This window comes from Protopterus annectens, chromosome 1.part1, assembly GCF_019279795.1.
Source record: "Protopterus annectens isolate FY-2018-M chromosome 1.part1, PAN1.0, whole genome shotgun sequence".
In the NCBI taxonomy this organism is placed as follows: domain Eukaryota; kingdom Metazoa; phylum Chordata; order Ceratodontiformes; family Protopteridae; genus Protopterus; species Protopterus annectens.
In genome coordinates this window covers 1,406,037,757-1,406,061,364 of record NC_056726.1, presented here as the reverse complement: position 1 = coordinate 1,406,061,364, position 23,608 = coordinate 1,406,037,757, and the positions used below count along the sequence as shown (strand labels likewise).

The window sequence follows — 23,608 nt, the reverse complement described above, 5'->3', positions numbered from 1 at the left end:
CCCTTTGGTAAAACCTTTGTACCCATTAACTACAACATAGGCAGTAGTATACTTAACACCAAAAGTGTGATGAGACCTTGGGACACGGGTGGACAGTAGTCTTTCCTTTGATAATCACATCGCCACAGTAGTCAGGAAATCCTTCTACGTGGCACACCTCATCACAAAAGGTTTCTCATCCAGAAAAAAATAGGCCATTGTTCCCCTCTACTCATCACTCATTAGACCCATTATAGAGTACAACACCCCTTTTGGTATGTACCTCACAAGACATCTACAACAACTGGAAAGGCCGCAGAAATACCTCACAAAGTGTATTACTGGCCTCAAACAGATGCCCTACGCAGACCACCTCAAAAAACTCCAGCTTTACTCCGTCACATATCACCTACTCAGAGGTGATCTCTGCCTAACATACAAAGCTATGTCAAACCCAGAGCTGCTGGACATGCTCCACTTAAAAGAAATCCCAATCACTCCCAGCTACACGCTCTAGGGACCTAAACCTTGTCACCACAATAAACAGAACATGTTGGAGGGATAGATTCCTGTCCCAGAGACTTCCCATACTCTGGAATACACTACCTATCTATATCAAACAAAGCTCCTCATTAGCACTCTTCAAGAAAAATCTTGATGATTGGATGGGAAATAGGAAATCCATTGCAGGGATCACCTCTGTGGCTCTGCTCGCCAGCAGCACAGGAAAATAATTTTCTTGGGTGGCAAAAACCAGGGTACCTTTTTGGCTGGGCTTGTACAGGCCCCAGGGCAGATAGCCTAGTACCTGCCTATGAACCTGTGAAGCTATATCTCAAGCTAACATGGCTAGTCTGCAAAGTGGTATGACTTGCTTCGCCCTTGCTTGCTGATGCACCACATCACTGTGGTATTATCTGCAACCACCTGAAGTGGTCCCGGTGACCAAAGATGGTTAAGAGAATTAAGTGCCTTGATCAAGGTAAGACTCTCCTTTTTATTTATGTGTTTGCATCTGTCCTTGGTGTCTTACACCCCCCTGCACTTTTACCTTTCCTGAAAATGCTTCCCAAGCAACGTCTGAAGAATTTATGATGACTGATGGCTTTGGAGTAGGGACAAAGGAGGGGAGACCTTGATTTAAGGATATCTGTTGTCTCTAGCAAGTAATTTCTCTTCTGACAAACCTCAGTACTGGGATATGAAAAGATAAAGGGTGTTGATGCTGGGACCAAAGAGATTTCAGATACTACTGTATCTTTATCATACAGAATCTTTGCCAGGGGTATCATGAGAATCATAGATGCCATGAGACCCAAAATCTTGAGGTATTCCTTAGCAGTGACTGAAGTCTGAGTGGAAAACCTTAGAAATATCTCTAAATAAAGATCTATTTTCCCATGAAAGAAAAGCTCTTTGAACTGAGGTGTCTAGTTGACATCCCACTAACACAATTCTGTGTAAGGGAGTAAAGAAAGATTTTTGAATGCTCTCTTGGAATCCCAGCTTGTGCAAGAGATCTCTCACCCAACAGAGTGATTCCTGACATTTTGAAAAAGACTCTGCAAAGATAAGTCAGTTGTCTAAATAAGGAAAATGTGGATACCCTGTAGCCTGCATTGAGCTACAACTGGAGATAGATACTTTGTGAACACTCTTAGTGTAGTGGATAGTCCAATGTGTAAGGCAGAGAACTGATGATGTGATCCAGACACAAAACCTTAAGAAACACCTGATATCTGGATGAATAGGAATGTGATAAGCATCTTTTAATTTTATTGTTACCAGGAAACTTGAAAGTGTAAGAAGAAGCAACAGGTTGTGAAGTGACAATTCTGAATGTGGGCACGATCACAAACAGGTTTAGGAAAGAAATATCCAGAAATGGTCTCCGAGTGTTTTCTTACTTTGGGACTAGGAACATCTTTGGAAAAAAAACGTCCCCACCTAAGAAGTTGGAACTGGTTCTAGCACTCCTTGGGAGAGCATGTGATGAAGAACAGATAGAAACAAAACAGTGATCTGCAGGATGAGGAATAACCCCCTGTAATGGAGGAATTTCCTTCCACTGCCATCTGTAACTCTAATGAAGGATTTTCAGAACCCATTAGCCTGTAACAATCTGTTGCCAAAGAAAAAATGGAGGTTCAGACTTTCTGAAAGATAAAGAGGGCCAGAGTCATTCAGACTTGTTGGACTGTCCTGTTTTTGGGAGGTTTGAGACTTCTTTTTGGAATCACCTTGCCACTTCTTAAACATATTTACCTGAATTCTGTTGAGACTATTTGTTTTTTTGTTTTGTCATAAGTTGATGAGGAGAAAGAAAAATCACTTGGACGATTTTTAAAAGGAGGGCTTAAACATCTTAGAAATTCCCTGGATCAGCTTGCTCCTTTCATCACACTTTTTGATCACCTCTGCAGCAGAGGTGCCAAACATTAAAGCTTTATACAAGCAAGAGTTTAAAATCTTATTTATATCATCAAGTGGAAGGCTCTGAGAAAGAAGCCAAGCAAACATCCTGAAAACTGCACAAGTGACTATAGCCCTGGAAGACGTACCAGCAGAGTCATACATATACTGCAAATAATGGGTAGTGACCTGTGCAATATAAGAAACAAAGTTATTTAAAGCATATTTTTATTTACAGGAAGAAACTTAAGATAAAACATTTGTTATACTTTCACAATATGTCAGAACAAACTAACATATTAGCCTGACAATTTACAACTCTGAAATTCAAAGTTGCAGAAGTATACACTTTTTTCCCCATACCTATCGATAATTTTCCCATCCTTATTAGAAAGAGTAGGACTGGAATTAACCAAGCGGTTAGGAGCAGAGGAGTCAACTAAGGCTATAGCTGCTGGATCAGGTTTGGGAGTAGTGTATAAAATTTTAAGAGACTAAGGAACGTTATACATCCTAGTTACCTTTTTAGGGACAGCTGACAGACTATCAGGAAAATTACAGGCACACATCCTCTAAAGCAAGCAGGACAGGATAAATGGGTACAGGTTCTGGAATATCCTTCTATAACAACTCTTAGTATTTTTGAGGGATTATTTAACCTTGGTGTTCTCCATCTGAAAACATTGAAGCATTCTAGCAATAGTCTCAGAGAAAGAGAACCTCCAAAGAATCACAAAGAGAGGTCTTCTCCGAGTCTGAATAAAAAATCTGAGGACAAAATCCTGAATCCATCCCTGCCTCTTCCTGTTCTGATTCAGAGTTTTGAATCTCTTCAGAAAAGGCGCTATCCCTCTTTCTTTTAGCGGAAACTACTCTATAGGAAGGATTAATAGCCTGAATCAAACGCTGAGACAGGCCCAGTAAACTACTTCTATCCAACAAATTTGAGGAGGAATAGATGCATGGTTGATTTTCTGTTTCTTTTGGACAGGAAAAATGGGTCCAGCTGTGTTACTAATGGCAGCCGCTGCTTCCCCAGTGATAGGCATACATTCTGACACAACAGGGAAACCTTCGCTTTTCCTCTCTCAGGAATGACAAGAGTGGTTCGCCTTCCCCACTGAGGGAACCCCAACAGCCACAGAGGATGTGACTAACCCCTGATCCATAGTGGCAGTAGGTGCTACACCAGAGGGATCTAGGATAAAAAGATGAATGGTTTGTTACAACAAATGACCACAGCAGAGTCACCAGCCTGTGGCTGAGGCAAATTGCTAGCTTACTGTAATGGCAAAGGCTGTTTGCTTAGCTTTTTTTTTTGTGGCTGGAAGAAGGATCGATCATGGGAGCGACAATCCCACGGTCAGTCCTTCTTTCAGCCACAAAAAGAAGGTCCAACCATGGGGGTGACAATCTGTCCCACAGCAAGCCGAAAATGGTACCTCTCTATTAGGGAAAACAAGTAACAATTCCAATAAAACTACCAGTTCACGAAAGTTACTTTTTTGACAGAAAAATACAGTAAAAAGTACTTTCAAACAGTATGGCAGCTCCACAACCTTAAACTATTTTCTGAGGAGAAATTGTGTTTATTTTATCAGTTAGATAACACTACTTTTAAACTGACAGAAATGAGTGCTCTATTTAACATTATGTTTCAGTCCCAACACAGTCCATAAAATTACTTTCCAGAAGAGGAAAGTAATTAAACATTAGTAAAAAGAACTTATCTGACCAGCTAAGGTAAGCACAACCAGACAGTCAATCCTCAAAAGCCTCAGAGGAGCATACTCTTCGGCAACAGTACAGCTCTGAAGGCCTTTCCTCCCAAACTTGTCCTACAGTAAAGCTAAGCTTGAACTGTTTGACAGTTTGAGTGCTTGGAAGGTGCCCTGAAGCTTTGTAATCTGACAGGCTATTGTATCCTTGACAGGATTATAACTCATATCTAGGACTACCGTAGCAGTGATCAATATAAAGAGCATCTGAATGGTAAGCCTTTATAATAAAATTATTTTTCATTTTTGTATCATAAAGAGCAAGTACAGAAATCCGAACTATGTTTTCTTAAACTGCAAACTGTTACTTCGTTAAACCCAGTACAAACTAAACAGCATGAGGTGATACACTGTGGTCCAAGACTGGTAAATAAATAAATAAAAAGGCATATGGTGAGAAATGAGTGCTGGAATTTACTTGCCACACCACACACTTCATGATTCATTCTTATATCAGAAAGGCAGTAACCCAGAAACTTGCACAATAAATACTGCAGCTGAAAAAGACAAACAACTACTGCTATGACCTAAGTCTCTGGGGCATGGAAAAAGAAATGTAGGAAACAGACAAGTCCATCACTTGAAAAGTGAAGGGCATGAATGACAACACATTGCTGGATGCAGACAATTCGTGGTATCAGCCAGTATTCTGCTACAACCCAGTGCAGGACCAGAACTCATTTCCTACTACCCCTAACCACATTACGTAAGCAAGGCATTTAACTAGATAAAAACACCCAGTTCACCTCTGAAAAAGAGCAAAGGAGTAAAAGTAGTTTTAATGTGTTAATTTGATCCTAGAGGGACCATAAAATGACTGCAGAATCAGATGTAATATGCTTCGGAGAAGTACATAAAAGAAAAGTCCTCAGAGCATTAACAGATTGGATCATAAGAGCCCTAACAAAAAAAAGTAAACAGTATTGTTACAGTATTTTTTAACTCATCACATTCAGATTTATACCACCTCCCAATAAGAAACAAATCATGCTAGATATGGATTTATGCAGCAGAAAGACAGTAAACATACATGTTTCAACCAAACTTGTTACAAGTACGAGAAAAAAAAAAGAACAAAACATTTAATGTTAGCAAAAATGTTAAGTGATGGAGTTAAACATCTGAAATGTGCATACTTGATGTGTTACTTGTTTTATTATTAAAGGTAAACTAAACCACATACATGCATATATACATACGTACTAGCCTAATCTGGTTGACAGATGTATTGCATCACTTTGCATATAAATGTATACAAAACACTGCACAAGCCAGTCTGGTTAAAAGATCCACATACCCTTCATAGCCTCTGACTTTGCTTCCTCAATGGATTCATAGATCTTGTTTTTGTCTGCTAATCGTGCTTTGGTAGCTTTATGTTCTGCTTCTTCCTGTTCCAGACTCTGCTGAAGTGCTTTCAGTTTATAGGTCATGTCTATCTCTGTGCTGTTTTTCTCCTGTTTATAAGAGACAGTTGAATGAAAAAGTTTAAATATGAAAGCTATTTTAAGTTATTCATGCAGAAGCACTCCTACAAACTATACTTCATACTGAGTACAGAATCCAATAACTTACACTATAATTAGGTGCTCTAGTTTTATTACTTAAAAATGCAGTTTTACTCAATACTATGAAGTACATTGCCAGAGAAATTTTATGACAAATTAACTAAAAAAAATACTAATAAACTGATATTCAATTGTTTTTGAATATGACAATCTGTATCACACAGTTGAAGAATTTACTGCTGTAAAAGGCAACATAAATTGCAATATTTACCTGTTTTAACTCATCATAAAAAGTATCGTTTGACTCTTGCTAAAATTTCTTAAGTCAAATGTGGCTCAAGATCCCAGGTATACTATTGCTAGGAAGACAGAGGTCTGAATCACACAAACATACACTTCAGTCGTCATCTTCAACCCACATTGTCCCCATTTTGCATGGAGTTAGGGTATCACACACGTATAGTAAAAAATTAGGATAGTGTAAGAGGTGGGGATAAATCACAGAAATGGTTATAAGCCTTGTGCTAGAAATATACGAGGAAGAATCAATAAGCCTAACTGAAGCCAGGGACATGCTAAAAGAAGCTAGGAAAGTCTAAAGTGCAGTGGATGACAAAACACCTACTAGACAGTCAGAACAAAAGAAAAAAACAGCATGGTTCATTACTCTGGGGACCAAAACAGTGCTGCAGAAGTACATAGCTGTAAGAAAGCTTTTATGTGAACCTCAAGAATGTTACTAATCTAATAAAATGCTGAATTTGTACTTTCACAACTGTGTTTGGAGAAGCAACACAAGGCAGAATGTCACCACAGCAAAGGCACAACATGTCAATACATAAGCAGACAAAATGTGATGGTAAAACAAAGGAACTCAGATTCAGGTGGAAAGATACACAGTCTATACAAGTTGCTTCCAAGGGTACTATCTGCATTTGTGGTAGCATTTTGTGAAAAGCAAGCAGCACTGCAGTCTGCTCTTGAAACAGGAAAGGTGCCACAGGACTGAAGGATTACAAGGGCAGCTCTCTTACAAAAAAAATGTGTCAAATAAAATGGGCAATTATAGACTTGTTAGCTCCACTTCCATCTGATGGCAAGATAAAGATAAGGTGGAATTTCTGAATACAGTTTCTCTTGTGGACATACATCAGGATAACTTCATATAACACAAGTCTTGCTAATCTGTTATGATCAAGTTCTGTGAGTGGGTCATGGGAATGGGCCAAGGTGTTCCACAGCGGAGGTCAACCCGTCACTGGTTAGATCAGACCATAAACTAATCACTCTGGATGTCCACACCCCACCACCACCCCCAACTAAGGAAACCACAGTAAAAAAATTTTCTAAAGCAAACTTCACCTTACTTAAGACAGAGGTGGTAAGTTTCACAGCCCCCACGCTAAAGGATAACGCTGCCCAAGATGCAGAAACCTTTACAAATGCACTCTATGAGCACCTACAAGGATGCATGGATCATGCCATACTTAGCAAAACCAAGACTCACTCCTCTAAGAGAAGGAAACCAGTTTGGTGGACCCCTGCAATAAACAGGCTTATACAATAGAAGGAGGAAACTAGTTCAGAAAAAAAGCAAATCCCAAGAAGGAAAGACATCCCTGATCAGTATCAGTAAGAAACTAAGGTCCCTCATGAAATCATCCAAGGCTAACTTTGAAACAAAAATAGGCAAGGATTCAAAAGATAACCACAAAGCCTTCTTTAGCTATGTTAAGAATCTAAGTGGCAACTCGCAGATATGCACTGAACTAGTGCAAAATAGCACAAAATATACTGAACCTACCGATATTGCCAACATCCTGGCAGATAGATTCAGTGCAAACATCACCCCCCTCTCACCTCCAAAAGGGCTCACAACAATACCGGAAAAGTGTAGTGTCTCAAAGATCACAGACGCACAGGTGAAAACAGCCCTTTCAAAAGCCAAAAACACAGAGTCAATGGGAACGGATGGTGTCCCAGGCTGCGTCTTGCACAATCTACAGAACAAACTAACGCCCCACCTAAACACGCTGTTCAACCTCAGCCTCTCCACAGGCTACGTGCCCATTGAATGGTGCACAGCAACGGTTATTCCTCTCCACAAAGCAGGGGCCACAACTGACCCTGGTAACTATCGCCCCATAAGCCTGACTAGCCTGGTCTGCAAGGCTATGGAGCACATCATCATGGAACTTATTAACAAAGACATTGGGAACCTCCAAACACTTGACCCGACCCAGTTCAGCTTTGTTAAGGGCAGATCATGCCTACTAAACCTGGCTGACTTCTTCAAGACAGTCACCAAGGCCATAGACGAGGGAAAGGTGGTTCACACAGCCTACCTTGACCTCGCCAAGGCTTTCAACATCATTCCCCACTCGGGTATTACAGAAAAACTCACCAGCCTGAACATAAACCCCTGCGTCACAAGATGGGTTGCCAACTGGCTTACAGACAGAACTCACAAGGTAAGAATAACGGAGTCCAGGTCCGACTCTAAACCAGTCACAAGTGGTGTCCCGCAAGGCTCGGTCCTGGGACCCCTACTGTTCAGCATATACTTCTCAGAAGTACAGGCAAACACAGGAGGACTATGGCTAACCAAGTTCACGGATGACTGCAAACTGGGAGCCATAAATGACTCTCCGGCTGACACGGACATCCTCCAAAAGGGCCTTACTGAGATGAACACCTGGTGTCAAAGTCATGGCCTCAAGCTAAATGCCAAAAAATGCATAGTCATCCCATTTGGGAAAAACAAAACGCCAACGAATTACCACATAGGTGGCAGCCCCCTTAATACAGAAGAGGTAGAGATTTGGGGACCCAGGTAGATAGTAATCTCTCCTTTGACAATCATTTTGCCAAAGTAGTTAAGAAATCCTTCTATGTGGCCCATCTAATTACTAAAGGGTTCGCATCTAGAAATAAAGAGGATACAGTGCCCCTCTACTCGTCATTCATTAGACCCATCATAATAGAGTACAATGCCCTATTTGTGATGTACCTCACAAGACACTTCCAGCTGGAAAGACCACAAAAGTACCTCACCAAGAGGATTACTGGCCGCAAACATATGTCCTATGCAGCCCGACTGAAAAAACTCTGGCTGTACTCAGTGGCATATCGCTTACTCAGAGGTGATCTCTGTCTGACTTACAAAGCCATGTCCAACTCAGAATTGATGGACATGCTCCACCTAAAGAAATCCAAGTCACTGCGAGCCACGAGTTCTAGTGAGCTAAACCTCGCCACAACAATAAATAGAACATGCTGGAGGGATAGATTCCTGTCACAAAGACTCCCCATGCTTTGGAACAAAATTCCAAATTGCATCAGGCAGAGGCCTTCACTAACACTCTTCAAGAGAAACCTTGACGAGTGGATGGGTAACAGAAAATACACCCCTGGGATCACTTCTTTGGCTCTGCTTGACAGAGGATCAGTTAATTAATCAATGGGGTGGCGAAAGCCGACACACTCTGGCTAGGCTTATAAATGCCCTGGGGCAGATAGCCTAGTACCTACCTATGAACCTATGAATGCTGCAACTGCTCTTCAGCACAATATCTCTACCTTAAGAGAAGATGGCAAGACAAATTGGTACTGTAGTAGAACTCCCAAATTGGCAAGGCAAAAAGGTGGTGGGGGATTTAAGTAGAAGAGACAGGTAAACAAATGTCAGTAATCAAACAAACATGGACTATTAAGGCAGCTGAAGAAACCAAGACCTATCAGGGTCCCTTTTCCTCAACTCCATGAACTAATGGTACTTCACTTTTCCCACTAGTTCTGTAGCCTGGAATGTATAATGTCTACTCAAAAGAGTCATGGTTACCCCCCCCCCCCCAACATACTCCCAAAGTAAGACACCTTCATGCAGCACTGCTGTTATAAAAAAAAAAAAAAAAAAAGAAGACAACTTAGTAAAGATTTTTTGTCAGAACCTGGCTAGACTGCTCACCCAGAATGGCTTTCTGTTACAGTAATACACTACTCCAAGTCCAGGTATGACAACCATCTGTGCCAAGCATGACACCCATCTGTGCTATGCCACAGAAGCCAGTCTCAAAGAGTTCCATACAAACAGTGTTGCTAATATTTTCAGCACCAAAGTGATGTGCCATATCCCAGCCCACAAATAACAATTCACACATCTACTACTGTGTAGCACTGACAAGCCACTGTGCCACATCATGTCAACCAATCCCAAAAGCTCCATGCATACCAGTGCCAACATCCATCCTCTATACTCATATAAAGAGAACCAGTACAATCAGTGAACTCCTACAATGTTAACAATATCAAACCTGTTTGGTACAACCAAATAATGTGCCAGTTTTTTTTTGGGTTCTGTGGTAAAATTTAGCCACAAAACTACAGGTACAAAGTACATTAATGCACTGCAAACAAATGAACCATATTTGCTTAATATGGTAACTCAACAAAATATCTAGAGAATACATTAAGTCAAGAACCAAAAGTCCTCTGCGAGTTCCAAGATGGTTGCACACTAAAAGGGACTCTGGTTCTCGTTATTCCGATGGCAGCAAAGCCCATGCAGAGACTTTGCTAGTGAAACCTCTTCCATTGTTCCAAAGGAAAAGCTTGAGTGACAGAAAAACACACAGGAGCTGCATAAAAGAACTGGGTGTATCTTTAAACTGAACAAAACACTGACATTGAGAGACAGAGTATCAAGAAGAAAGAATAGTTGTGTAAAACCTTACCATAGCCATAGATGTCCTTCTCTTCCATGTTGCAGTATTCTTGGTGTGGGATTTCCTGCCTTCAGGCGACCCGTATGTCGGCTCCTATACAAAAGCTTCAGCTTGGTTGTTGCAGCTGCGTGGGACGTCACACGTAAGGCCATAAACCTTTAACCTATGAGTGACATCTGCAAGCACAATCCTCAGAACTTGAAGCTAAGCAGGTAAAGTAGATGGCCCAACAGGATAGACTTCCAAAGGTGACATATATAATGCCCTGGACCTCTTCTGTAATGGAGAGAAGCATCAGGGAGCAGTTAGACTGTAGAGTCTGTGAGGGGGAATGGTGGGTGGGAAGGAATACTGAAACATGGAAGAGAAGGACATCTATGGTTATGGTAAGGTTTTACACAACTATTCTATGTCCTTCCATTCCTATGTTGCAGTATTCTTGGTGTGGGAGAGTACCATAGCTTAGTTTGATGAAAGGGTGGCGCTTGCAGAAGATGATTCCACAAAGCCTTGTAGGATTGCCCTGGCAAATCCTGCGCGTGCTTTGGAAATTTGGTCCAGTTTGTAATGTTTGGTGAAAGTGTGTATAGTGGACCATGTAGCTGCTTCCATAATGGAAGCTGTGTCCATGCCTTTTTGGAAGGCCTTGGAAGTGGCCACTGCTCTTGTGGAGTGTGCCTTAACCGCAACTGGAGAGTTTTTTACGTGGTGTGAGTAGCAGAAAACGATTGCCTTTCTAATCCAGGATGCAATGGTCTGTTTTGTGACTGCCTTGCCCAATGCCCTGGGGTGGAAAGATACAAAGAGTTGTTTGGATTTCCTAATGTCTTTAGTCTTGTCCAGGTAAAATCTCAGTTGCCTGTGGATATCTAGGGAGTGGAGTATCCTCTCTCCTTGGTTAGAGAGAGAGAGAGAGAGAGAGAGAGAGGGGAAAACATTGGGTAGGTGAATGGATTGATTTAGAGATAAGTCACTGACTACCTTGGGCATGAAGAAAGGGTTAGTTCTCACAGTGATCCTGTCCCTATGAAAAATGGTGCAAGGTGAGCATGCCATTAAGGCTTGTAGCTTGGAAACCCTTCTGGCAGAAGTAATAGCCAATAACAGCACTGTTTTCCAAGTACAAAACTGTAGAGAGGCTGTGTTAGCCGGCTTGAAGGGGGGCTGGGTGAGTTTTTCCATTATGAAGCAATATATATATATCACTAAAGTAATTGTAGAAGTCAGCACTAAAAAAATTAAAAGCACTACACCCTCACAAACTCCCCTTGAGTACCTTGTTCCCCATTGGCACTTTTTTTTCAATTATAAAGGAATTCCCAATACTATTCTAGCATGTCCAAAGGTCAGTTGTCAATCTCCTCTCCGGTCCAACTGGTGAATCTGGGAATCTTGAGGCAATGTTACAACTGCCTCATGTACACAGACAACCCTCTCCTCTCCTCCTCCCAACAAATTCCAGCACTTGAGAGATGCAACCATATAGCCAAACTGGAGGTTAAGCTCTCTCAACTCAGTACTGGCGTAACCAGTCAGGAGGAAAAGGAAACCACACTCACTACAATTCCAGTCTCACATAGACCTACCACGACAGCAAACCAAACACATAAACACACAAAAACATACTTGGAGGCTCTAAATAAAAATCTGCCTAAGCAGCAGAGACCTCCAAAGCAGACACCCAAGCAACCGCACACCCAAAACAAAACACGTGCAACACAGCTCACAAAGCCAGTGTGCCGAACAGTCACAGCCCTTAAGACTAAACAACACACCTGATACACTTGTAATAGGTGACTCTATCGTCAGGCACACTGATGTCCCGCTCACCAGGCTGAACAAGGAGAAGGTCACAGTGAGCTGCCTGTCGGGCGCTAGGATCCGCCACATAACACAAGCACTCGGGTCACTCCAAGGCAAGTACAAATATGACTCAGTCATTGTCCATGCTGGTGTGAATGACCTGAGACGTACCTCCCTGGATTACATGAAAAGAGACAGAGGAGCTCTCTGACCATGTAGCCCAGGCCGGTATGACCCTGACCTTGAGTAGCATCTTACCCTCACCAAGAATGATGCACAATATGAAGACAAGATGATCAATTTCAACAATTGGCTTAAGAATTGGTGTCACTCAAAGGGGATTCAATGCCTGTCAGCCTGGGATGACATGCTCGACAAGCCATGATGCTTCGCTAGGGACGGTTTGCACCTATCACCCCTGGGCTTTCGGATATTGGCAAAGGCTCTTGCTACCCCCATAGTGCCTTTTTTAGGCAAGGCTCAAAAGACAAACCCACCTCCATAGGTATCACAAGGGATAAGAAACTAAGAGTAGTGCTACTCAACGCCAGAAGTCTAAACCTCAAAATGCATGCACTCGAAACTCTCCTTAGCATGGAGAACATCGATATCTGTGCAGTAACAGAAACCTGGTTCAAAGCTCCTGAGAGCACCCCAGCACTACCAGGTTATACCTCATACCTTGCTTTTCGGCCCCAAAACTTGGACCGAACCACAAAAAGAGGGGGAGTATCAATATTCGTCAAAGATACCCACACCTCCAGGTTGGTGGCACAGCACGAAGCATCAGACACTATCCATGTGCAACTAACAGTGGGTAAAACTGCCTTCCAGTTTATAGCCTGCTACAGACCACCCTCCCAAACCCAGAAACTCCACTCGGCCTTCCTGAGAACACTGGAAAATATGAAGGTCTCTCCAAACACCATTATATTGGGCGACTTCAACTACCCAAACATAGACTGGGAGCATTACTCTAGCTCCAACACCCTAGCCCAAAGGTTCCTAGAATTTATAAACTCAAATGCTATGGAACAACTTGTTACCACTCCCACAAGAGGGAAAACATACTGGACCTGATCATCACCAACATGGGGACTCTATGCTCCAGACCAGAAGTGTATCTCTCACTGGTAAGATCAGACCATAAACTAATCTCACTGGATATTCACATCCCGACCCCACCCCCTGCCCAGAAAGCCACAGTGAAAAACTTCTCTAAAGCAAATTTCACACTCCTCAAAACCAAGGTGGAATCCTTCAAAGCCCCCGGGCCTGTGGAAAATATGGCCCAGACCGCAGAATCCTTTATAAACGCATTCTATGAACACCTTCAGGAATGCATGGATCATGCAATCCCAAATAAAACCAAGACCCAATCCTCCAAAGGCAGGCGTCCTGTCTGGTGGACCCCAGCCATAAACAAACTATACAACAGAAGGAGGAAGCTACTACATGATAGAGCAAAATCCCAAAAGGGAAGGCATCTCTGATCAGTATTAGCAAAAAACTACGGGCACTCATAAAATCGTCTAAGGCCAGCTTTGAGAGAAAAATTGCACAGGACACTAAGGATAATCACAAGGCTTTCTTTAGTTATGTTAGGAACCTGGGTGGGAATTCCCAGATATGCTCAGAATTAGTCCAAAATGACAAAAAATACACCGAACCCACAGACATTGCCAACATCCTAGCTGACAGATTCAGCGCAAACTTCTCCCCCCCCTCCCCACCAAAAGGGCAAATATCTATCCCAGCAGAGTGCTGCCCCCCTGACATCTCAGATGCTCAGGTAAGAGCCGCCCTTCTTCAAAGCAAAAAACACAGCATCAATGGGACCAGATGGTGTCCCGGGCTGCGTCCTACATGAACTCCAAGAAGAGCTAACCCCAAACATAAAACTACTGTTGAATCTCAGCCTTACTACAGGATATGTACCCAAAGAGTGGCATACAGCAACGGTGGTCCCTCTCCACAAAGGTGGTGCCTCAACGGATCCTGGAAACTATTGCCCCATAAGCCTGACTAGCTTGGTCTGCAAAGCTATGGAAAGGATCATCATGGACCTTATAAATAAAGATACTGGGGACCTACAGACACTGGATCCTACCCAGTTCGGCTTTGTTAAGGGCAGATCCTGCCTCTTAAACCTGGTCGATTTCTTTGAAACAGTCACCAAGGCCATTGACGAGGGGAAGGTGGTCCACACAGCCTACCTGGACCTCGCAAAAGCCTTCGATACAATACCCCACTCGGGCATTATAGATAAGCTCACCAGCTTAAATATAAACCCCTATGTCACTAGATGGGTTGCAAACTGGCTCAAGGACAGAACCCACATGGTTAGAATTGCTGGAGCCATGTCAGACTCCAAACCAGTTACAAGTGGTGTCCCACAAGGCTCAGTCCTGGGACCTCTCTTGTTCGGTATATATTTCTCAGAGGTACAGGCCAACACGGAAGGACTGTGGCTGACCAAGTTCGCAGATGACTGCAAACTGGGCGCCATAATCGACTCTCCAGCCAACACAAGCATCCTCCAAAAGGGCCTCATAGAAACAGACAACTGGTGCCAGAGCCATGGCCTCAATAAACGCCAAAAAGTGTATTGTCATCCCCTTTGGCAAAAACAAAGTGCCCACAAATTACCACACAAGTGGTAATCCATTAAGTACGGAAGAAGTAATTAGGGACCTGGGGACCCAAGTTGATAGCAATCTCTCATTTGACAACCACGTGGCCAAAGTGGTTAGAAAAACATTTTATATAGCCCACCTAATCATGAAGGGATTCACATCTAGATCAGGGGAGGTCATCGTGCCTCTTTACTCATCCCTCATCAGGCCCATAATTGAGTACAATGCTCCTTTTGGGATGTACCTTACCAGACACCTGCAGCAACTGGAAAGACCCCAAAAGTACCTCACCAAGAGGATCAAAGGGCTCAAACAGATGCCGTATGCTGCCTGGTTAAAGAAACTCCAGCTCTACTCAGTGGCATACTGCCTGCTCAGAGGCGATCTGTGCCTGACGTATAAAGCCATGTCCAACCCGGAATTAATGGACATGCTGCACCTCAGAAAATCCAAATCCCATCGAGCTACGTGATTGAGAGACTTGAACCTCAGCACTGAAATAAATAGGACATGCTGGAGGGACAGATTCATAACCCAGAGGCTCCCTTCACTCTGGAATAAAATCCCAGTCCAGCTTAGGCAGAGTCCCTCATTGACTCTCTTCAAGAGGAATCTTGATGAGTGGATTGGGGATCGTAGGTTTACCCCGGGTATCACTTCTGTGTCACTGTTAGACAGAGGCACAGTATACTAACCTCGAAAAAGGGCATAGCAAAATTAATTTAAAATGGGTGGCGAAAGCCAAACACACTCTGGCTAGGCTTATAAATGCCCTAGGGCAGATAGCCTAGTATAAACCTATGAAGTTCAAGTCCCATGGAGGAGGGAAAGGCTTCTTAGGTGGTCTGATGTGCAAGACACATTTAAGGAAGAGTTTCACATATAGCCTGGCTAACACGGGAGGATCTAGAGGTAAGCAGGCTGACAATGCAGAGAGGTGCACTTTCACCGATGAATAGGAAAGTCCACCCTTTACAAGTTGACACATATATGAGAGGACTAGGGGGTGTCAGCCTCATAAGGGTTGCTTTCTTGTCCCAGACACCACTGAGTAAATCTTTCCCATTTAGCAAGGTATGATTTTCTAGTAGTGGGTTTCCTGGCCTCCCTCAGGACTGATAGCAAGTCCTCTGAATAGTGGTGTCTGAATGGGGTTAGTAATTTATTACCCACAGAGTCAGGGAAAGCAATTGCAAGTGTGGGTGTAGGACAGTTCCTTTGTCCTGTGTCAGAAGGTCCACCTTGTGGGGCAACTTGCAGCGATTGCCCTTGGCTAAATTTTATAGAAGGGGGAACCAATGCTGCCTTGGCCAGTAGGGAGTCACTAGCAAGATTTTGGTTTGTCCTTCCTGATTTTCAGAGGGACTTTCTGAATCAGAGGGAAGGGGGAGCGGTGTACAGGAACTTTCCCTCCCAGTTGAAACTAAAGGCGTCTACTCTCCAGGCTTGGGGGGAGTAAGTCTTTGTGCAGAAGGTCTGCAGTTGCCTGTTCTCGAGGGAGGCAAACAGGTCTACTTGTGGAGTGCCCCACCGGTGGACTATGTCTAGGAAGACCGTTCTGTCCAGCATCCATTCGTGTTGTAGAGAGAATGTTCTGCTCAGGAGGTCTGCTTGCTTGTTGTCCTGGGAAGAGATGTAGCTGGCTTGCAGGGATATGTTGTGCTGGGATGCTAGGTCCCAAATTAGTAGGGCTAGCCTGCACAATTGGTATGCCTTGGTACCTCCCTGTTTGTTGATGTACCACATTAATGCCTTGGTACCTTCCTGTTTGTTGATGTACCACATTAAAGTGGTATTGTCTGTCACTATCAGAAGAGGACCAGGTAGCAGTAGGGGTAGGAAGGTTGGCAGAGCTAAAAGAACTGATGTCATTTGTGTTTGGTTTTCATGGGAGGTTGCCACTGGGTTTGGACTCTAAGAGTGCAAGGTGGCTCCCCAACCTGAGTCTGAGGCATCTGTATGCAACAATATTTGTGTGGGTTGAGGAGATTGCAGTGGAAGGCCCGGGTTTAGTTGTACTTGTTGGATCCACCAAATGATTTTCTTCTTTAAACAGGGAAGAAGGGGAATAACTTGCTCCAAGTGATTCTGGAGTTGTGACCAGATATTTCTGAGGTACCACTGCAGTTTTTGCATATTCATTCTGGCCAATGGTAGCATGGGGATGGTTGCTGCCATCAGTCCCAAGAATCGAAGGAATTGCCTTGCAGTGACTGTCTGGGAGAACAAGACTTCCTGGAAGTGGGAAGCTAGAGATAGAACCTTGTCCTGTGGGAGAAAGGCTTTCATTCGGTCTGTATTAATTCTGCAACCTAGGAATATCTTGTCCTTGTCTGGGTTTAGGAAGGACTTCTTGAGGTTTGGGGTGAACCCTAGGCTTTGTAGAAGGGACATAGTGAAGTGTAGATGTCTTAAGAGGGAATCTTCTGACTGTGCCAGGATAAGGATGTCATCCAGATATGGGTAAATCTGGATTCCTTGGGTCCTGCAGAAGGCAATGGCAGGGGCTAGGCACTTTGTAAACACTCTTGGGGCAGTGGATAAGCCAAAGAGCAAGGCCATAAATTGGAAGTGCGAGGATGGACCAGAGAAACGCAGGAAGTGCCTGTGTGAGGCCCTGATAGGAATGTGCAGGTAAGCATCTTTTAGGTCCAAGGTGGCCATGAAAGCATTTGATGGTATGAGGGACAAGAGATTGGGAAGTCACAGTATTTTGAAGGATGGTACCTGCAGGTAAAGGTTTAGGAAGGAGAGATCCAAAATGGGTCTCCAGGGACCGCCCTTTCGAGGGACCAGGAACAGACGGGAGTAGAATCCCTTTCCTTCTTGCCCTGTGGGAACAGGCTCTATTGTGCCTTGTTGTCGCAGGTCTGACAGAATTTGTGGAAGGAGATGGCATTGTTTTTTTGGGGGGGGGAAAGGAAAGCCTTTCCAGGGGGGAATTTGTTTCCAGGATAGGAAATATCCTTTTTGAATAATGGTTAATACCCATTGGTCTGTGGTGATTTTCTGCCAGAAGGGGAAACAGTCGGTAAGGCGAGCTGAGAGGGGCAGATGAGCAAGGCAGTCACGCATTATTGGGACCTCCCCCGTCCTGAAATGGCTGTCTAGGTTGAGGAGGTGGGCCAGTGGGCCTGGATGAGGAATGTCTCCTAGTTTCTCTTCTGGGTCTGGAGGAGGAGGCAGCAGAATGCGGGTTACGCCTAACAAAGGTAGTCTTAGCCGGGTAGTTCCTATAAAATTTGGGTATAGGGGATACCAGGAGATGTTTAGTATCCTGTAACTCTTTGCTTTTTTCTTGCAGATTCTTAAATAGGTCTGCAGATTGCTTTCCAAAGAGGAAGTTGTGATCCAGTGGAGCATCCAAGATTTTGGACTTGAAGTCCTCTGACAGATTTTGTAGTCTTAAGCCAAGAATATCTCCTAAGGACACATGCTGATGCTGCAGAGCGAGCAGAAGCTTCTGCAGCATCGTAGCTGCATCTTATGGAGTGTCTAGCCACTTGTAATGCTAAGGATAATTTGGAGGAGATATCCGTTTTAATGGGACTGTCAGGAATAGAAGCCAACATAGAGGTGGTTTGGGATATTAAGTCCAGGGCATACTTGGGCATGTGTGTTTGATAGTTAATGGCTCTGAAGGCCAAAGTGGAGGAAGTGTACACCTTCTTGCCTATCCTATCCTTGGATTTGCTATCTTTATCCGTGGGCAATAGGGAGGTAGAAGGTAGCAACCTAGATTGTTTATCAGGGGCAGTAGCAATCACTGCTGGGTCTGCTAAAGGTGGCTTTATGAGGAATTATTGTTCCTCTGGCACCTTGTAAGAAGCAGTCTGGGTGCTTAGGTGCAGGGGGCTGTGAGTCAGGAGTTCTAGAGGCTGCAGTAAATGCATCCAAGCATGCAGGAATAACAGGGGGAACAGCTGAAGGGGAGGGGGACTCCACTTGCAGCAGCTCAAAGTATCTTTTTTGGGTTTCTGTCATCTGGGAAGTATCCCATTTGAAGTAGTCTTTCATTTTGGTGATGGTTTCACCAAATGTAATGTCTTCAGGTGGAGAATCCCCTTCCACAGAATCCTCATCGAGAGAGTAGTATTCCTTGGGAGAAGCAATCTGGGATGCATAAGAGATGGATTAATCCGAGGAAGAGTAGGTAGATTTATGTTCTGATCCTTCCTCAGGGAGGGGAGCCATAGGAATAGAAGCAGCAGAGGTAGGCCTAGGGCTTAGCAGAGGCAATGTAGTTGTGGGTGAGGCAGAAGGCCTAAGGGCCATAAAGGCCTGCATAAGAGAGGAGGTGAAGGCCTCCCAGTCTGGAAGGGCTTCAGAAGCAAGTGAAATATGTTTAGTTTTCTGCTTCTTTTTGGATGGAGTCAGTCTAGAGCTGGGTTTGGCAGCGGCTATATCTGAGGTCTGGATCCCGGTCAAAGGAACCCTCAAATCTGGTTCCCATCGACATCGACAGGTGTCAGTGTCTGAGAAAGCTCCGTGGACATGTCGGACATCGGCTGTGCAGCGGCCTCCACAAGGGAGGTCGATGGAGGCAACGGATCCGCCAAACGCTCAACTCCTATATCGGCAGCCGGTGGGGCATCTGGGTGCAAAGCAGCAGGCGATGAAGGCCTAGGCATCTTGGCCTTCTTACGCGGAGGTTCTTGGGCGGCCTCCAAAGCAGGATCCATCCTGAGAGCCAGTCGTTTGAGGCACTGGTTTTCTAAGTAAAGGTTTAGTGCTGTCAGACTGCTATGCAAGGTCTTAGGCGCAAAAGATTTACAAATAGGGCAGGCGTTATGGTCGTGTTCCTGGCCTAAGCAGAAAACGCATTTGTCATGGGTGTCCTTATGGGGAATCTGGCACATGCATTGGCACTTTCCCTTCTTACCTGACATCAGCTGAAAGTTACAACAACCAAGCCTAAGCAATGCAAAAGATCGGTAAAATATTAGAAATGCAAAAAATCCAACGGGTTACTTATCTACAGTCGATCCGACGTCTGGAGAGCGATCGTACGATGCAAAGTCGTCTGCGGCTGAAAAGTTTTGAGGAGTGTGCGTGCAGACGTCACTCACAGGGTTACTGGTTTATGGCCTTACATGTGATGTCCCACGCACCTGGAATAGCCAAGCTAAAGCTTTGGTATAGGAGCCGACGTACGGGTCACCTGAAGGCAGGAAATCCCATACCAAGGATACTGCAACATAGGAATAGAAGCACACTGCCAGCAACACTGTGAAATCAGTGAAGAAATGGGACATTATAAAGCAACAATCCTATTAAATAAAATAACAGACACGTGAAAATGTAGCCTTACAAGAAGTGGGTGAAGAAAGACTGGAAATTTGGTGACGGTTTTAAATTGATGGGTAGGCAGTAAAGCATATGTCCTACTTTGTGTCATTAATGTTTAAGACAAAACTGAATGGCTTTAAGAAGCAACTCTAGGTAAATAATTTTTGTTCTAACACTTTATACAAATTTCATGATGTACATACACTACAAGGTATACTGTGAAGCAGTTTTGCATGGTATGCAGTCAAGGCTATTTTAAATGAGAGATATGGGTGTCTTATCAATGACTGCTCTATATGCTAAAGATAGTAAATCAAGAAGGTACTTTTTATTAGTTGTAAGGTACCCAGGCTTTACACCGTAAAAAGGTAAGAAAAGCTGGACAGAAATATGTTAAATTTGATATAATGTGTGCGGAGTCTGCATGTCCTCCCTGTGGTCGTGTGGGTTTCCTCCGGGTGCTCCGGTTTCTTCTCACATCCCAATGACATGCAGTAGGTGGATTGGACACTCTAAATTCGCCCTAGGTGTGAGTGTGTGTGTGTGTGTGTGTGACTTCTGTGGAAGGTTGGGTGCCGGGCTGGCAACTCGACACTGTAAAACTCCGCTGCCAATCATAGGACAGGACAGATGATCTGCTGTGGCGACCCCTAACCGGGAAAAGCCGAAAGAAGAAGTTGTGCTCTCCTGTTTTCCTATATATATATATATATATATATATATATATATATATATATGGTTAATGAACAATGTCCTTGCTTTAAGTTATACACATTTTTTTAAGTAAATATAATGTTGAAAATAAGATAAAATTATGAAAAACTTGGAGAATGCTAGTTCTTTCTTGTATTTGTAAAGTCATTAGCTACTTTTTCCATTAGCAAAGTCTTTCAGTGGGAGACAAGAAGTCTACAGGTGAAGGCATTAATCATGAATGAGCTGAGTGGTGTGTACTAAGTGAAATATACAAGGATTCCTTCATACATCTGCAAACCAATTACTGCTTTTACTTGGAGATGAAAAGTATGCAGGTGAAAGCAATTAATCATGACAGGTTTGAACACTGTTGACTCAGACACATTTCTAAGGTAAAGTGTAATTAACATTTAAAGGTACACAGGGAAATAGTTCAATGAAAAACAAATGACGTTTAAAACTGTGGGACGTGATTAATTTATACAAGTAGGTCCTCTTCGGCAGTCCAAGTACTTTAATGTATTTAATATAACAATACACAATTTAGTTTATTTATTTAAAGGTAGCCAGTGCAAATTTTGCTTAAGGCTAAAAATGAATGATCACTGAAAGCATGCAAGTTGTTTTTCACATCTGGCAGGGGAATAGAGGTATGAAAAGAATAGATAGCAATTAAGTGGGGACACAGCTGTAATGTGCTATAGTATGAATAACCATTTTAGATTAGGTAATGTGTGTGGATGCAGCCGTCGTTTTGGGGAAATTACCCTCATCTGGAGAAGTAAACATTTTTTGAAAATGTATGTATTTTTGTGTGTGTTCTCAGTTAAAGGGGTTGCAGGTTCTGAAAATCTATTTTAAGTTTTAGTTTGACCATTTTCATTGAATAAGTCTTGAAAATGTGATGGAGATGAAAAAAGCAACTACATAAGCAATTAGTCTGCCACTGTCTGTATATAAGCTAAAAGTTGGATTTACATTCAAAAGCTCTATCAGGTAAAGCAGCTGGGAGTAATAGCTTTCTAGCATAATGGCTACTCTATTCATATTATCATGGAATGTTAATGACATTACAAGTACAGAAATAAAAACAACGAAAACTGAATTCTATTAAAAGGTGTAGGCTACAAACAGAATGTTGCAGGAAACATATTTGGATTTAAATGAGCATTGTTCATTTGACAAAGAAAGGACTTCAGGGCAGAGAATCACCAGAATATCAGGGACTAAAACACTGATTGCTAGAGGGTTCCAGTAGAAACAGATGAAAAAAAAAATAATAATGGTAGATTTGTGGTAATAAAATGTTATTTACAGGGTGGAAAATTATGACAGCATGTGTCTGTATTCCACCTAAAACTGCTATCATACAGCTTGACAGAATTCTTAGAGAAATAACCAGTTTACGGCAAGGATTATTATTTATGGTTGGAAACTAGAACTGCATTTGCAAAAGTGGGGATGCACTGGGGAACAGGAAGGGAAAACATAACAAAAAGAGGATAGATTTCTGAATAAATACAGGAAAATGTTAGGTACAGACTACATGAATTCAGTAGTAAGCACTTAGAATGATATATCAATCCGCATGATACAAAAACTGGGCTAGTGATTACATCTCATAGAAGCAGGCATACTTAAGTGAAAGCCTTTAAACACACACAACTATTTCAGATCATGTACCATTTAGAAAACTGAGGTAAAGATGCAGGAAAAGAAAGTAAAATTGAGACAATGGCACTTTTCAACTTAAATGTAAAAGATGAATTTAAGGAATGAGCAGTGGAAATTCCAAAATTACTAGGGAAGCTATATTTTTTCAGAAGTGATAGCTAGTGACTGGGATGGAATGAAAATGTAATTTAAAAGTATGGCAGGAATGAGAGAGAAAGCGATATGGGAATAAAAGTAATAGTTATTTAAAGTGATTGACTAAGGTTAAAAGTATCGTACAATAAGGGGAATCTCCAAGAAGAGAAGGAGCAACTGTAAAGTACTAAAGGAAAAATAAGGGAGTATTTGGGTAATATGCATATGTTTAGCAAAGTTGCTGTTAAGCAACTATTTTTTTCCTAACAATTCCAGAGCACAAAAAATGGTCAACACACAACAACTTAGGCATATGAAAGTAGAAAGGGTTGTCTCAAATTTAGAAGCCTGTAACAAAAAAAAAAAAAAACAGATCCCCTAAACAGGTATTAGAAATACTTTGGAAAGTTATGAAAACCTATATAAAGCAGAAGAGTGTGGAAACCAAGAAAATATACAAATGGAAACATTTATGGAAGATTTAATTAGGCCAAGGTAAGAGGAATAAACAGAACCAATAGCTGAGATAAGAGTACAGGAGATAAAAATGGTGATGTATAAATCAAAACACAGGGAAATGTCCAGGAATAGATGTTATTCTGTTGGGAGGGAGGAAAGTGATAAAGATCTGGAAGGCTTTGTTTGACAATATTTTAAAAGGGGGAAGTACCAGCATCATAGAAGAAAGCTGTGGTGGCTCTATGACTCAAAGCAGGTAAAGAACCCTCAGACCCAGCCATAGCAAACTCCATCCCTTCTATCTCCCCAGCTATGCCTCTCTTATCAGCCCACTCTGCCCACCTTCATGACTATTTTGCGACGAAAATGATGGGCTCATCAGTGCAAAGCAGATCATCATCTTGTTTTTTTTTTCCTTCTTTGGACTTGATCACATCACATTAGTGATGCTTTTCTTGAAACAAAGTCAGTCTAATATGACACTTCATTCTGTTTGTGCTGCTAAACAGAATACT

The 23,608-nt window shown here is 42.7% G+C and overlaps 1 protein-coding gene across 1 annotated transcript in view; it reads right to left on the bottom strand.

Moving 5' to 3' along the window:
- ROCK2 (Rho associated coiled-coil containing protein kinase 2) overlaps positions 1-23,608 on the bottom strand; it is a gene marked incomplete in the record, with an annotated part of 2,656,097 nt that overhangs the window by 1,415,928 nt on the left and 1,216,561 nt on the right. The window contains 1 exon segment of the mRNA XM_044082273.1: positions 5,467-5,626. Within this exon segment, the coding sequence (XP_043938208.1) occupies positions 5,467-5,626 (160 nt within the window).